Below are 11,297 nucleotides of genomic sequence, written 5' to 3'. Positions count from 1 at the left end.
GCTCCTTCCCAATGCCTTGGAGGCAACAGAACAGGGAGGGCCCCATACCTAACTATGGATGAAGGTGTGAGAGAATGAGGTTTTAGGGCTAGAAAGGACCTTGGATAATGGAACACAGAATCCAGAACTAGGAAGAACTTCAGAATACAGAACAAGGAATGTCATAGCTGGAAGAGAGCTCAGAACATAGAATGTTGGATTTGGAAGCACCTTAGTACATACAGAAGTTGACAGAATCCCATCTTGCATTAAAAGGCTTAATATGACAATAGGAAAGTCTACAACACATACTATGAAATGTCAAAGCTGGAAAAGATCTCACTCAGAAAACAGAACATAAAATGTTAGAATGTGATGGCTCTTCAGAACATAGAACATCAGAATTGGAAGGGAGCTTAGAACTCAGAATTCAGAGGTAGAAGGAATTTTAAAACATAGAACATTAAAGTGAAGAAACTTTAGAACATAGACTGTCTGAGCTATAATGGACCTTAGAACCTAGAATAGAGAATATCTGAGCTGGAAGGAATCTTAGAACATTGAATCTCTGAGGTAGAAGGAATCTTAGGACATTAGAACTAAAAGGAACTTTAGAACACAGACTGAGCTATAATAGACCTTTGACCCTGTAAAACAGAATGTCTGAGCTGGAAGGAACCTTAGAACATAGATGTCTGAGGTAGAAAAGATTTTAGAACATTAAAACTAAAAGGAACTTTAGAACAGGCCATCTGAGCCATGATGGACCTTAGAACCTAGAACACAGAATGTCTGAGCTGGAATGAATCTTGGAACACAAGACTGTTAAAATTGAAAGTGACCTTAAAACCTAGAATGTCAGAGCCAGAAGAAACCTGAGAACACAGGAAATTCAATATTCAGAGATCATCTAGTCTAATTCCATCCTTTTTCAGATGAAGAAACTGAGGCCCAGAGAAGTTGTGATACAATTTTCCCGACATCCTACAGGCTCTTCCATCTTGAAACTCTCTGGTCTTGTGTAAATGGAAGAGCTGTTATGAACAACTCAACAGCAGGTTGTGACCTGGGTTTTGTCAGGGATTAGGAGGTCATTCAGAGAAGTCACCTCTCAAGTGCTTAGTCTGAAGACCACATATGGAAGGGTAACAATGGACCCCCAGTTGAAAAACACATAACATCTCTGTCATGGGGGCTTCTCTCCTTGTCATGGTTCTATTGCACCCACTTGACCAGTGCCCTGACCTTGCCCAAGCACAAGAGACTAAATTTTCTTCACTTAGCCCATGGCCAGTGCCCCAGAGCACTGAATGCTGAGTCCACAATTCTCACTTGGGAGCCAAAGAATAGGTAAAAGGTCCTGCTCTAGACTAAAGTGACAGTAACAGGGGGGCTTGGGGCCCCAAGAGAATAGGAGCCTGTCAGTGGTGACTCAAAGGGGAGGAGGTCTGAGGATCAGCTTAAGGGAATGAGAAATATAGTATTCTGGGCAGTTCACCTGAGAGTGCCATCCACCAGAAGACCCCTTTCAAGGAGGCTGAAGGGGGAGAAATAGTTTGGGAGCATTGGAGCATAAGAATTCACAGGTTAGATCTGTTGTGGAGGTTTAGATCTCTTAACAGCTCAACGGCATGTGAGAGAAGGCCTAACACTATGAGGCGAGATCAGCGAGGATGCTGCCCTGGGCCTTCGACCTGGGGGGCCCATGTCCCCCTGGAAGCCTTGCCTGGGACAGCCAGAAGCTCCTGCTTCTTCAGGCCCCCCTGCACATTCTATGACATCTTCGGCCTGGCTGAGGGTACAGACGTCAACCCGACCTTAGGAGAACAAGTCTAGAGAGATTACTGTCCCTTGCTAGTGTACTCTTCTGGAGGCTGGAAGGGCATCGAGGGAGGACTTAGGACAGCAAGCTGACCAAAGAGCCCTGGGGACACATGTGTATCCACCCTTCCAGGACCAGAGCCTAGGGCTAAGCCCCAAAGGCCAGCACACGGAACCTCCCCTCCTGATTCTACATTGAGTGGTTTACACATGAGTAAAAGAGTACCCACCCTGTGAGACAGGCTAGGAAAAGGTGCATAGGGCCCGTTGGCCTCGTTTCCTTTGCTTTGGGGCTGCCTTGGCACTAATCTTATTAAAGTCCAGCCCCGCCCTCACACATTTCTCCCTCTTGTCCAGCCTTCCCAAGCTGCCTCAATGGAAATCTTACTGACAGATATGATTGTGGATCTAAGTGTGGTCCAGATGGGGAAGCAAAGGGGAAAAGGGAGGGTCCAGTCTAGTGCTTTCCAGAAGTACAAACCCAGAGCTGGAAGGGACCTTTGAGGCCATGGACTCCAACACTCCTATTGGACAGAGGAGGAGGCCAGGAGTGAGTGACTTGCTCAAGGTCACAAAGGGAGTAAGTGACAGAGCCAGGATTTGAACCCAGGTCACCTGGCTCTATATTTAGTGCTCTTTTCATGACATCACCACTGCCTCCCATCACCATACCTACATGATGAATGCAGGGGAGTCAGGGGTCAGTGCGAAGCCAGGTCAGTGGGCCTACTCTTTGGGGGTAAGGCAGGAAGTGCTTGGGTCCTTAGGTACAGGTCCTGCCCACCTCCCTCCTAGATTAGGGTGGGAGAGGGTGTGAGGGTAGGAAGCGGTGGGGGGACGCTGAGTGAGAGCCAGGCAGGGTTGCTTTGTTTCATTGTAGAAGGCAGCTTATGAGGCCCGGCAGTGAAACAAGTAAGTGGGAGAGACTAGATTTTGACAACATGCTACATCACTGTTGAAAACAAACAAACAAAAAAAGTTTCAAAAATAATATATATATATATATATAATAGATATAATAGATTTATATAATGAAAAGCTATCGACTAGCAGCAATGGTTCTAGAGTTCTCTTAGCACCAAAACCAAGGGGGATGAGGAATGGGGGTGGGAACAGGAGACAGTGGAAGGACAGGGAAGGGAGAGTGTGAAAGGTTCAGTGTTGATGACGTCTACACTATAGGTTTAGGTTCTAGACGGCCAGCTTCTGGCAGGGGACCAGGTCCTCTGAGAAAGTGAAGGAGGAAACCTTCTCAGCCCTGGTGTTTCTCAACAAGCCAGGCTGAGGATGCTGGTGACCCGACCAAGCTGCTCCCCATCTGACCCATTCCGCTGCCTAGGATGAGGTGTGTGAAATGTGAACGGTTCCCACCCCCACCCAACAAAATGGACCTGCGTCCAGAGTATAGGGAATTGGGTTTTGATTTAAATACACATATATGTCATCCTTATAAATAAGTACAAAAGTTTATCAGCCCACACGATTATTTTTGATTTCCTTAGGAGGTACAGTGGTAGCAAATGAATGAAACAGCCCTAATTTAGACTTCCTTGGCCTAAATTGGTACTTGTCTTAGAGGGCAAGTAAGTGGCTATTTCTAAAGCTTATGATATTTTCATTTGTCAGTGTGTCTGGTGTGTGTGTGTGTGTGTATGACTATGCATTTGTATGCATTCAGGTATGCTTTGCTTGGACCCATGTCCAAGCACGTAAGCCCATATGGGACCATGTGCATGTTAGTGTGTCCAGGTATGTGCATTGTGAAAGTGCATGTGTGTGACCATGTGTGCAACCATATAAGTGTGGCTGTGTGTAGGCTAATTCACTGAGAGGCCTGTCCCACTTTTTGCTTTTTTCATTCTCTTTAGGACATTTTTACCCTTCAAAGAATAAAGATTTCACAGGGATAGACAAAGCATCCAGCTTCCTGCCAGGCTGTGGACTGACTGTATGATCACCTTGGTCACAAGAGAAGGAGTGAACCTCTGGGAAGTCCCCAATATGACTAACCCAGGACTCACCTTGCATTGATAGCCCCTGCTACTGAATAAGAGCAGGTATTCTGTGATTCTATTACAAAATAATAATAACAACACCATCCCACCCCCCAACACAACAATCTATGCCTATAGAATATAAATAATTAGAATATCTTTTTGTTGTTGTCATTTTCTCATTTTCAGCCCCAAATCTTTGCCTCATTTTGAGTCTGGACTTGGAGGCTTGTTGACTGTTCCCAAGGGCCCTGGAACTGAAAGAAGTGTTACTGTCTTATCCCCTATGACATCACAACAGAGATGTAAAAGGTTCACCCTCTCTTCTACCTGGTTCAAACCACATCATCTATTGCTGGGTGGAGACCAGGGGAGGAGCAAGGGGAGATCAACCGCTTGGCTTTCTTCCTTCTCCTCCCACCAGCAGGAACTGGGGAGGAGGGGACGGATGAAAGGTGTCACGATTTGCCCGACATTTTTGCTTCTAAGACAGTGAGGAAAATAAAATCAGGAAGTCAATTCCCAAATTGAAGTAAATGGAGAAAGGAGAAGGGAGAAAACACTCCATTTTACAAACTGCCGTCAGAAATAAGAAACCCGACTCCAACTGGGCCAGAACCAGTGAACAAAGCCACCTTCCCCCAAAACAAACATACAGACAAATAAACAACAACCTCCTCAGATCAACCAGAGGAACCAAAAAACAAACAAACAAACAACAACAACAACAGGAAAAAACACCCCCAAAAACCCCAACAAGAACATACATGAGGTGAGCTACCAGAGAGGTGGTTGACAGAGACCCGTCATTTTAGCTTATACTGTTGATCGGTTGTTAGATTGGAATCCCAGTGGCCCCCAGCATGGGCCAGGATGAGGAAGAGTGAATTGCCATGGATACTGCAGCTGCCAAGTTTTGTAGGTAAGAGGAAAGTGTTTGACATCATCCCATTCTGAAAACTCCAAGTAGCTTCAGTCAGATGCATGTCCCCTTAATTTTTTTTAAATTTTCAGTGTGGGTTTATATATATATATATATATATATATATATATATATATATATATATATATATATATATATATATATATTTATATAATATATCAAAGCTTAGGAGTATAGATATTATTCTTTTAAAAAATTATTCAACAGCTTGGTAAAATCTGAGGCAATGACTTCCTAAAGATCTGAGTAAAACTCTGACCCGTGGTCCATGCTTGGAAGCATTGGCTTCTGGTCCAGGGCAGACATCCTACTGAGCACTTCAGCAGACAGTGTGTAACTATTGCCAGACTTCTCCTCGAACCAGCTATCCAGTGCCCTTTTGGCATCAAAATTGGCAATGGGCGGTCCGTTTACAGCAATTGTCAAAAGGTCACTGAGCTGTTCCAAGGTCAGGCGGGAGCGGTTGTTTTTCCGCACTCGTTGGAGGGCCACTCGGCCTTTCTCACAGCAGGCTGTGGAGGTGGGGAGGACCTTAAGGATCTGGATGATTTTATTCAATAGGGGAAACCTCTGTTTGTACTTGCAGATGTGGCTGATGAGGTCTTTGAAACCATTTTTAGTGTAGTAGTCAGCCTTGAGTTCCCGCCACTCCATCAACAAGCTGCCCCTCGGGTCCATTCCTTCTCGGCAGATCTCCCTGGAGAACGATGGGATGGCTTCCAGATGATCGAAGATCTGGACCATGTCCTCTTTGCCATAACTCATGAGCTCCTCGGTGCTCCTGGGCCAGGCTGCCAGGTCAAACACCTGGCAGGCCTTCACAAAGGTCCGGCTACGGGAATCAAACCTCTGGGCCAAGATTACCTGGGTCTTCTGGCAGATCTTCTCCCTGATGGACTGGAATTTGGCCTCAGCCACCCGCAGGTTCTTCACGGCAACACCGTTGAAGCTCTCTCGGAAATTCTCCTCGAACTCTTGCAGGTACTCCCCAGGAGAGTCGGCCAGCCGACTGATCTCCTGGATGGCCTCTTCGATCTTGTCATCCACCTGGGACACGAGGAGATACTCACCCTGGAAGATGTAGGCCAGGCGGGAGAGCACGGCGATCACATCTAATAAGAAGTAAATCAGTTTGATTGACTGGTAGTCCATGAGGAACTGGAGGAGGGCCAGAGCGATGGCAGACGCATCCGCGCGTTGCGTTTGCCCGCTGACGTCCTTAAGGTGAGCAACCACTTCCAGGTAGTCCTTGATTAGTGCATTGAGAACATTCTGCTCCCCGATGATCCACCTCACGGCCCGGATATCTCCCAGGAACTCCGTCTCCTCACAAAGGGTAGAGGCCGTCAAACGAAGTTCACACATCAGGCGGGGTGAATAGCGGTAGAAACTCAATAGCTGTTTCAGGTTATTCTCGAGCTCCTCCAGGCAAGGGAGCTCCTTTCCACTGATAGCGTCCAAAATTTCCAGGTGGGGCCGGTGCACCATGAAGGGCAAACAGAGTAGCCAGGGCAGAGTCTTCCTGATTGTCATAAACATGCTAGCGCGCAAACTGGCCGTGATGTTGGCTCCATCCACACCCAGGCCAATGGTCGGCTTCTCATCCTGCAGCCTGATCCCCAAGGAAGAGAACGCCCGATCTAATGCTTGGAGATAACTATCCGTGGTCGAGAACCCCAGCTCCTGTAAGGACAGGAATTCTGTGGCAGGGGGCCCATCACTACTCGTGTATTGGACATAGACGGCCACGGTGTCAGCCAACACGTCGTCACTCTGCCCATCCAGGATGATGCTAAGGAATGGCGACTGACGGATGCGCTCCACGAGGTCTTCCCGCAGAGCCCTGGCGATGTGGTGAATCAGAATTTGGCAATCCCCTTCGTTCATGTATTGGTCCACCACCTTGAGCTCACACTTCCTCAGCAATTCTGCCAAGGGCCGGAAATCAAAGTAAGGCCTGCCCTCCAGGGCCAAGTGGTAGGCAGTATTGAACAGCAGAGTCATGTTCCGGCACATCTCTTCTGTCTTTTCCGGGTGCATCCGGAGCTTATAGAGCTGCAGGCATTTCTTATGCAGGTTGCTTTGGCTATGGAGCTTAATGGTGTGGATCTTGAACTGTTTGGAGCCGATGATGAAGGCGGAGGTCCGGGAAGACTGCACCGTGTACTGCCGGCACACGTGACACCACATCTCATTGAGCGTGGGCGAGTACCGTAGAAACCAGAACTTCTTCAGCCACTCCTGCTTGAAGCGCCGGATCCGGCGTCCCGTGGCGGAAGACATCTTTGAAGGCTCATCCGTCGCGGTGATCATCTCATTGGAGACGGACTCATCTGCCGAGTCCACCTCCTGGTCATCGTCCTCCAGCATGGTTGGGATGGAGACCACGCTCTCTGAGGCTGAAAGAGAAATTGAAAGGGAAGTTTATGCCCTGTTGGAAAGGACATGGGTCTTCCGAAGCTGACGCCTTATTGTCCAAGGGCTCTACTGTATCAAACAAGTTAATGCCTCAATTTCAGATCCCATTTTCTAAGGGATATAATTTAATTTTGGTTTATTTTAAAATTATTTTTTATTTATTTTGTTAAATATTTCCAAATTACATTGTTTAAAATTTTTCTAATTTGAATCTTTGGAAATGTTGAGCATCAAATTCTCCCCTGCCCTTCCCCCTACTCACTGAGAAGGCAAACAACATGATATCAATTATACATGTCAAGTCATGCAAAACATATTGCTATATTAGTAAGGGATCTGATTTACCAATAACACTAGTGACCCATATCGATCATCCACCTTCCAGGGCATGCCTATAAATGCCACCCTGGCTAGTTCCCACCACCCAGCTGCCTCCCTTCACCCAGGGTCAAGGCATGCTCTTGAAATGAGAATAAACTTCCAGTATTCTGGCTTTGACAACTAACAGCATTTCCTAGGCAGTGAGACTTTAAGTAAGTCCCTTGCCCTTTCTAGGCTTCACCTTCCTCAACTGAAAAATGGAGGTGATAAAGATGTGTACCACTTACCTCTCAGAGTTTCTGTAAAGAAAAGGCTTAGGAATTAGTGAAGCACTAGGTTCCTGAGTATTACAAAGAATTGCAGTTTCTGCAGATCACAAGCCCTCCCTGCCTTAGGGGACACTCTTCTGCCTATTATGTTGTCAAGTGAATGGAAATCTATTACCCAGAAGCCAACCCAGAAGAGATGAACTTGTATGTGGTAAGCAGGGCTGGCCCTCAGAGGACAGACACATGCCATTTGTCCAGCTTGGAAGACTTTATCAGAGCTAAATCCAACTGTCCTACCTTTGACAGCCCAGGCTCACTTCTCTAATGTGATTAGACATTGAAGCAGGATAGAGAGAAGGTATGTGCTGTTATGATAACAGAATAGCCAATATTATACTCTATATGTACTCAGGCTGGGTGATCTAGCAAGGCAAACTGGATGCCAATGCACAGAATCAGAGAAGGCATTCATGAGATGGAGCAATGACTTCTGGGTGATCTGGGTCACTGTTTCCAGCCATGTCTATAGCCAACTGACAGCTAATAGACCTGGAGACAGTTGTCACATAAGGGTGTGATGAGATTTTAGCTAATGCCCCCTCCCCACCCACCATTCCATCATTCTCCTTCTTACAAGTGACCTTGTATTTATTTTGACAGCATGGTATAGGGGATTGATATTTAGCTTTAGAACCAGAAGACTTGGGTTGAAGTGCTGCCTTGACATGTATTGGCTGTGTGACCCCTCTCATAGAACCTTTCATTGCCATCGGTAATTCTCTCTCTAAATTTGCATTGATAGAGGCAGTTTCTGAATTGGGAGTTCCCTACACTTATGACATCACAGGTCCAATCAAAAAACCAACATTTGGCATATACTGTACACATATAGGTACACATTGTCTCCCCAAATAAATGTAAGCTTCCAGAGAGTAGAGCCTATTTTACTCCCATCCTTTTATCCCCAATACCTAGCACACAGTAGACACTTGGTAAATGCTCGCTGACTGACAGACTGATTACACCACTAGGAAGGTAAATCAGTACTCCTGATGGCTTCAGTTGCATGGCCAGCCAGGCCTAACAGATAAAGGTGGTCAAGAGTTAGAGGCAGGTCCATAGAACCAAATGTGACTACCAGGGGCTCTGCAACCTACCACCCAAGGACAGTCTGTTCCTCTGGTCACTTTAACCCTGGATGCAAGGACGGCAGCATGATAGAAGGTGGGAAGGTGGGGGGAAGTTAAAGGCAAGGCTCAGACAGTTCCCTTGGGAGCAGTATTCTCAAGCCATGCTACCAGATTAAATTACTCCATCTCATTCTTTGGGGTTTTGAGAAAGCTTCACAAATGCATAAACAGCAAACATAGCTTCTGTAAACTGAATAAATATGTCTCATACATCCATGCACTGCTATTTTATCTGTAGGTACAGATGTATATGTATAAATATGTATATGTATGTATATACATATATATATCAATATGTCCTTGTGTGTGTGATTAAGAAATACACATTTATTTCTATCTTAGAGATTTTTGTCAATTTCCTTTCAGTTTTAAATGTTCAGCCTTTGTCAGAGACATTTATTTGAAAGGTGTTTTTTTTAACTCATTCTATATCTTTCTTTCTGATGTCAACACTGAATTTAATTATGCAAAACTCTTTTAATTTTACATAACTAAGTCTGCTGATCTCAGCATTTGTGATCTCTTCTGTCTTGTTTCTAGTTACACATTTTTCCTCTATCTCTAGTCATGACAGATTTAACCTTCCATCATTCTCAATTTGTCAAACAGACAAATGTCAGGTATAGGTTCACAGTAGCTTTTTGTCAGAGATCAGGGATTTTTTTTCCAGTCAATAGATACTAAGAGGATAACTACTATTAGGTAGCTAATGTTAGAAAGGGGTCCTCATATCCCAAAGGCTGGGAACCACAGGACTAGATTGTATGTTCTATCACACCAATAAGTGGCATTTACATAGCGCTTTAACATTTGCAAAGTGCTTTACAAATATCATCTCATTTTATCCTCACAACAAGCTTGAGAGGTAGGTGCTATCATTATTCCCATTTCACAGATGAGGAAATTGAGGCAGAGGTGAAGGAACTTGCCCAGGGTCACACAGCTAGTAAGTATCTGAGGCTGGATTTGAACTCATGAAAATAAGTCTTCCTGATTCCAAGCCCAGTGCACTATCCACTATGGCACTAGCTGGGCACGGACTACTCCTTGTTTATATTTCCTCCTGCATAGAACAGGCACTTCATACTGGCTGGATTGATGTAGGTTAAGGCAGACAAGGCAACATGTCTTTTTACTCTCTGAATACCACCCCACTCCTCTCAATTTTGGCCCCCACTCCAACCTTGGGCACAGTCAAATTGGGAATAGAGACTGGCTAGACTCAGTAGCCAGGTTCTGGAAGACCCTCCACTGGGTTCCACCGCGAAGATGTCAAGAACACAGCACACACCCCCTTCCTGCAGTGGAACTTGCTTTATTGACAAGGGGTGGGGGTACAATGGAAAGTCCTGAAGCAGTCCACCTGCTGGAACGTAACCCAGACATGTGGGACCCTCCCCACCCCGAGGCCATGGGTGCCCTCTGCCCAAGATCTGCCCTGTCTCTAGACACATCACATCTCCCCTTGGAAGGCTCAAGCAGTGGCATTTCCGGCCACCTCTACACTGCCTACTCTGTGCTCCTCCCTCTAGCATCATCTCAACCAGGCCAACTCACCTGCGGGGTCTGAAAACTCAGGGAGCTCCGGTACCTGGGGTGGCAGCAGAGGGGGCTCAGGCAGCTTCCCGGACTTGAGCATGTCCAATTCTGCCTGCAGCTCTCGTATCTTCTTTTTTAGGCGGATACAGTTAGGGCAGAAGGAGGTGGTGGGGAGCTCGTGAGAATCGGATGCGAGAGAGGCCTCGGCTGGGCTGTCTGCCTTGAACGATGAAGGCTCTTCCTCCTCATCCTCCAGCAAGCCTGTGTCTTTGGAGGGGCCATAGGAGGCCCCTTGGGGAGCCTTCCACTCCTTCTCCCCCTGGTTCCTGGAGAGGTCCTGGGGCCCATGGGGTATGGCCATCCCACACTGATCATACATGTCTTCTGTGTGGAACTTGGGAGCTTTCCTGAGGACAAGTGGGCTGCCTGGGGCCAGAGGGTGCTCCTCTATCTTCGAAGTCTCCAGCGAGGCCTCCAAAACATCCTTGAAGATGAGGTCAATCTTCTTCTTCTTGGGCGGAGGGTGGGCATCTGCCTCATCCAAGCCACGCTTGTAGGCACTCTTGCCATGCCTCAAGACCGTGAGCTGAAGAGGGCCTCGAAGGTCCTCCTGGTGATCCAGGGCCTTCTCAGGCTTCTCTCGCTGCAGTCTTCTATCTCCTAGGAAGGAAAACCAGGGTATGAGGAGGTGGGGAGAAAAGATCAAATTGGAAACACCGAGCTAGATCAGCACAACTATCCTCTGGCCACCCATGGCTGGTCCTGGCTTCCAGATCCTGCCCAAAATGGCAGCTGGGTCACCCAGAGGATGATGAATGGAGGA

At 46.6% G+C, this 11,297-nt stretch overlaps 1 protein-coding gene across 2 annotated transcripts in view; it reads right to left on the bottom strand.

Annotated features, from left to right (window-relative positions):
* Positions 1 to 4,876: 4,876 nt before the first annotated feature.
* The window catches only part of PRDM11 (PR/SET domain 11), an 85,293-nt gene continuing 78,872 nt past the window's right edge, over positions 4,877 to 11,297 (bottom strand). Inside the window, exons 7-8 of one of the 2 annotated variants that reach the window (XM_078148994.1) lie at positions 10,493 to 11,134; positions 4,877 to 7,136 (exon numbers count right to left, since the gene is read on the bottom strand). In XM_078148994.1, coding sequence (XP_078005120.1) covers positions 4,972 to 7,136; positions 10,493 to 11,134 — 2,807 coding nt within the window. In that variant the 3' untranslated portion in view covers positions 4,877 to 4,971. Of the gene's footprint in view, positions 7,137 to 10,230; positions 11,135 to 11,297 lie in introns of those variants that run through there. The other variant, XM_078148993.1, reaches the window with a different exon arrangement.

Source organism: Phascolarctos cinereus, unplaced genomic scaffold (assembly GCF_003287225.1).
Source record: "Phascolarctos cinereus isolate Bilbo 61053 unplaced genomic scaffold, phaCin_HiC Scaffold_9;HRSCAF=440, whole genome shotgun sequence".
Classification (NCBI taxonomy): Eukaryota; Metazoa; Chordata; class Mammalia; order Diprotodontia; family Phascolarctidae; genus Phascolarctos; species Phascolarctos cinereus.
This window is presented reverse-complemented; position numbering and strand designations above follow the sequence as displayed.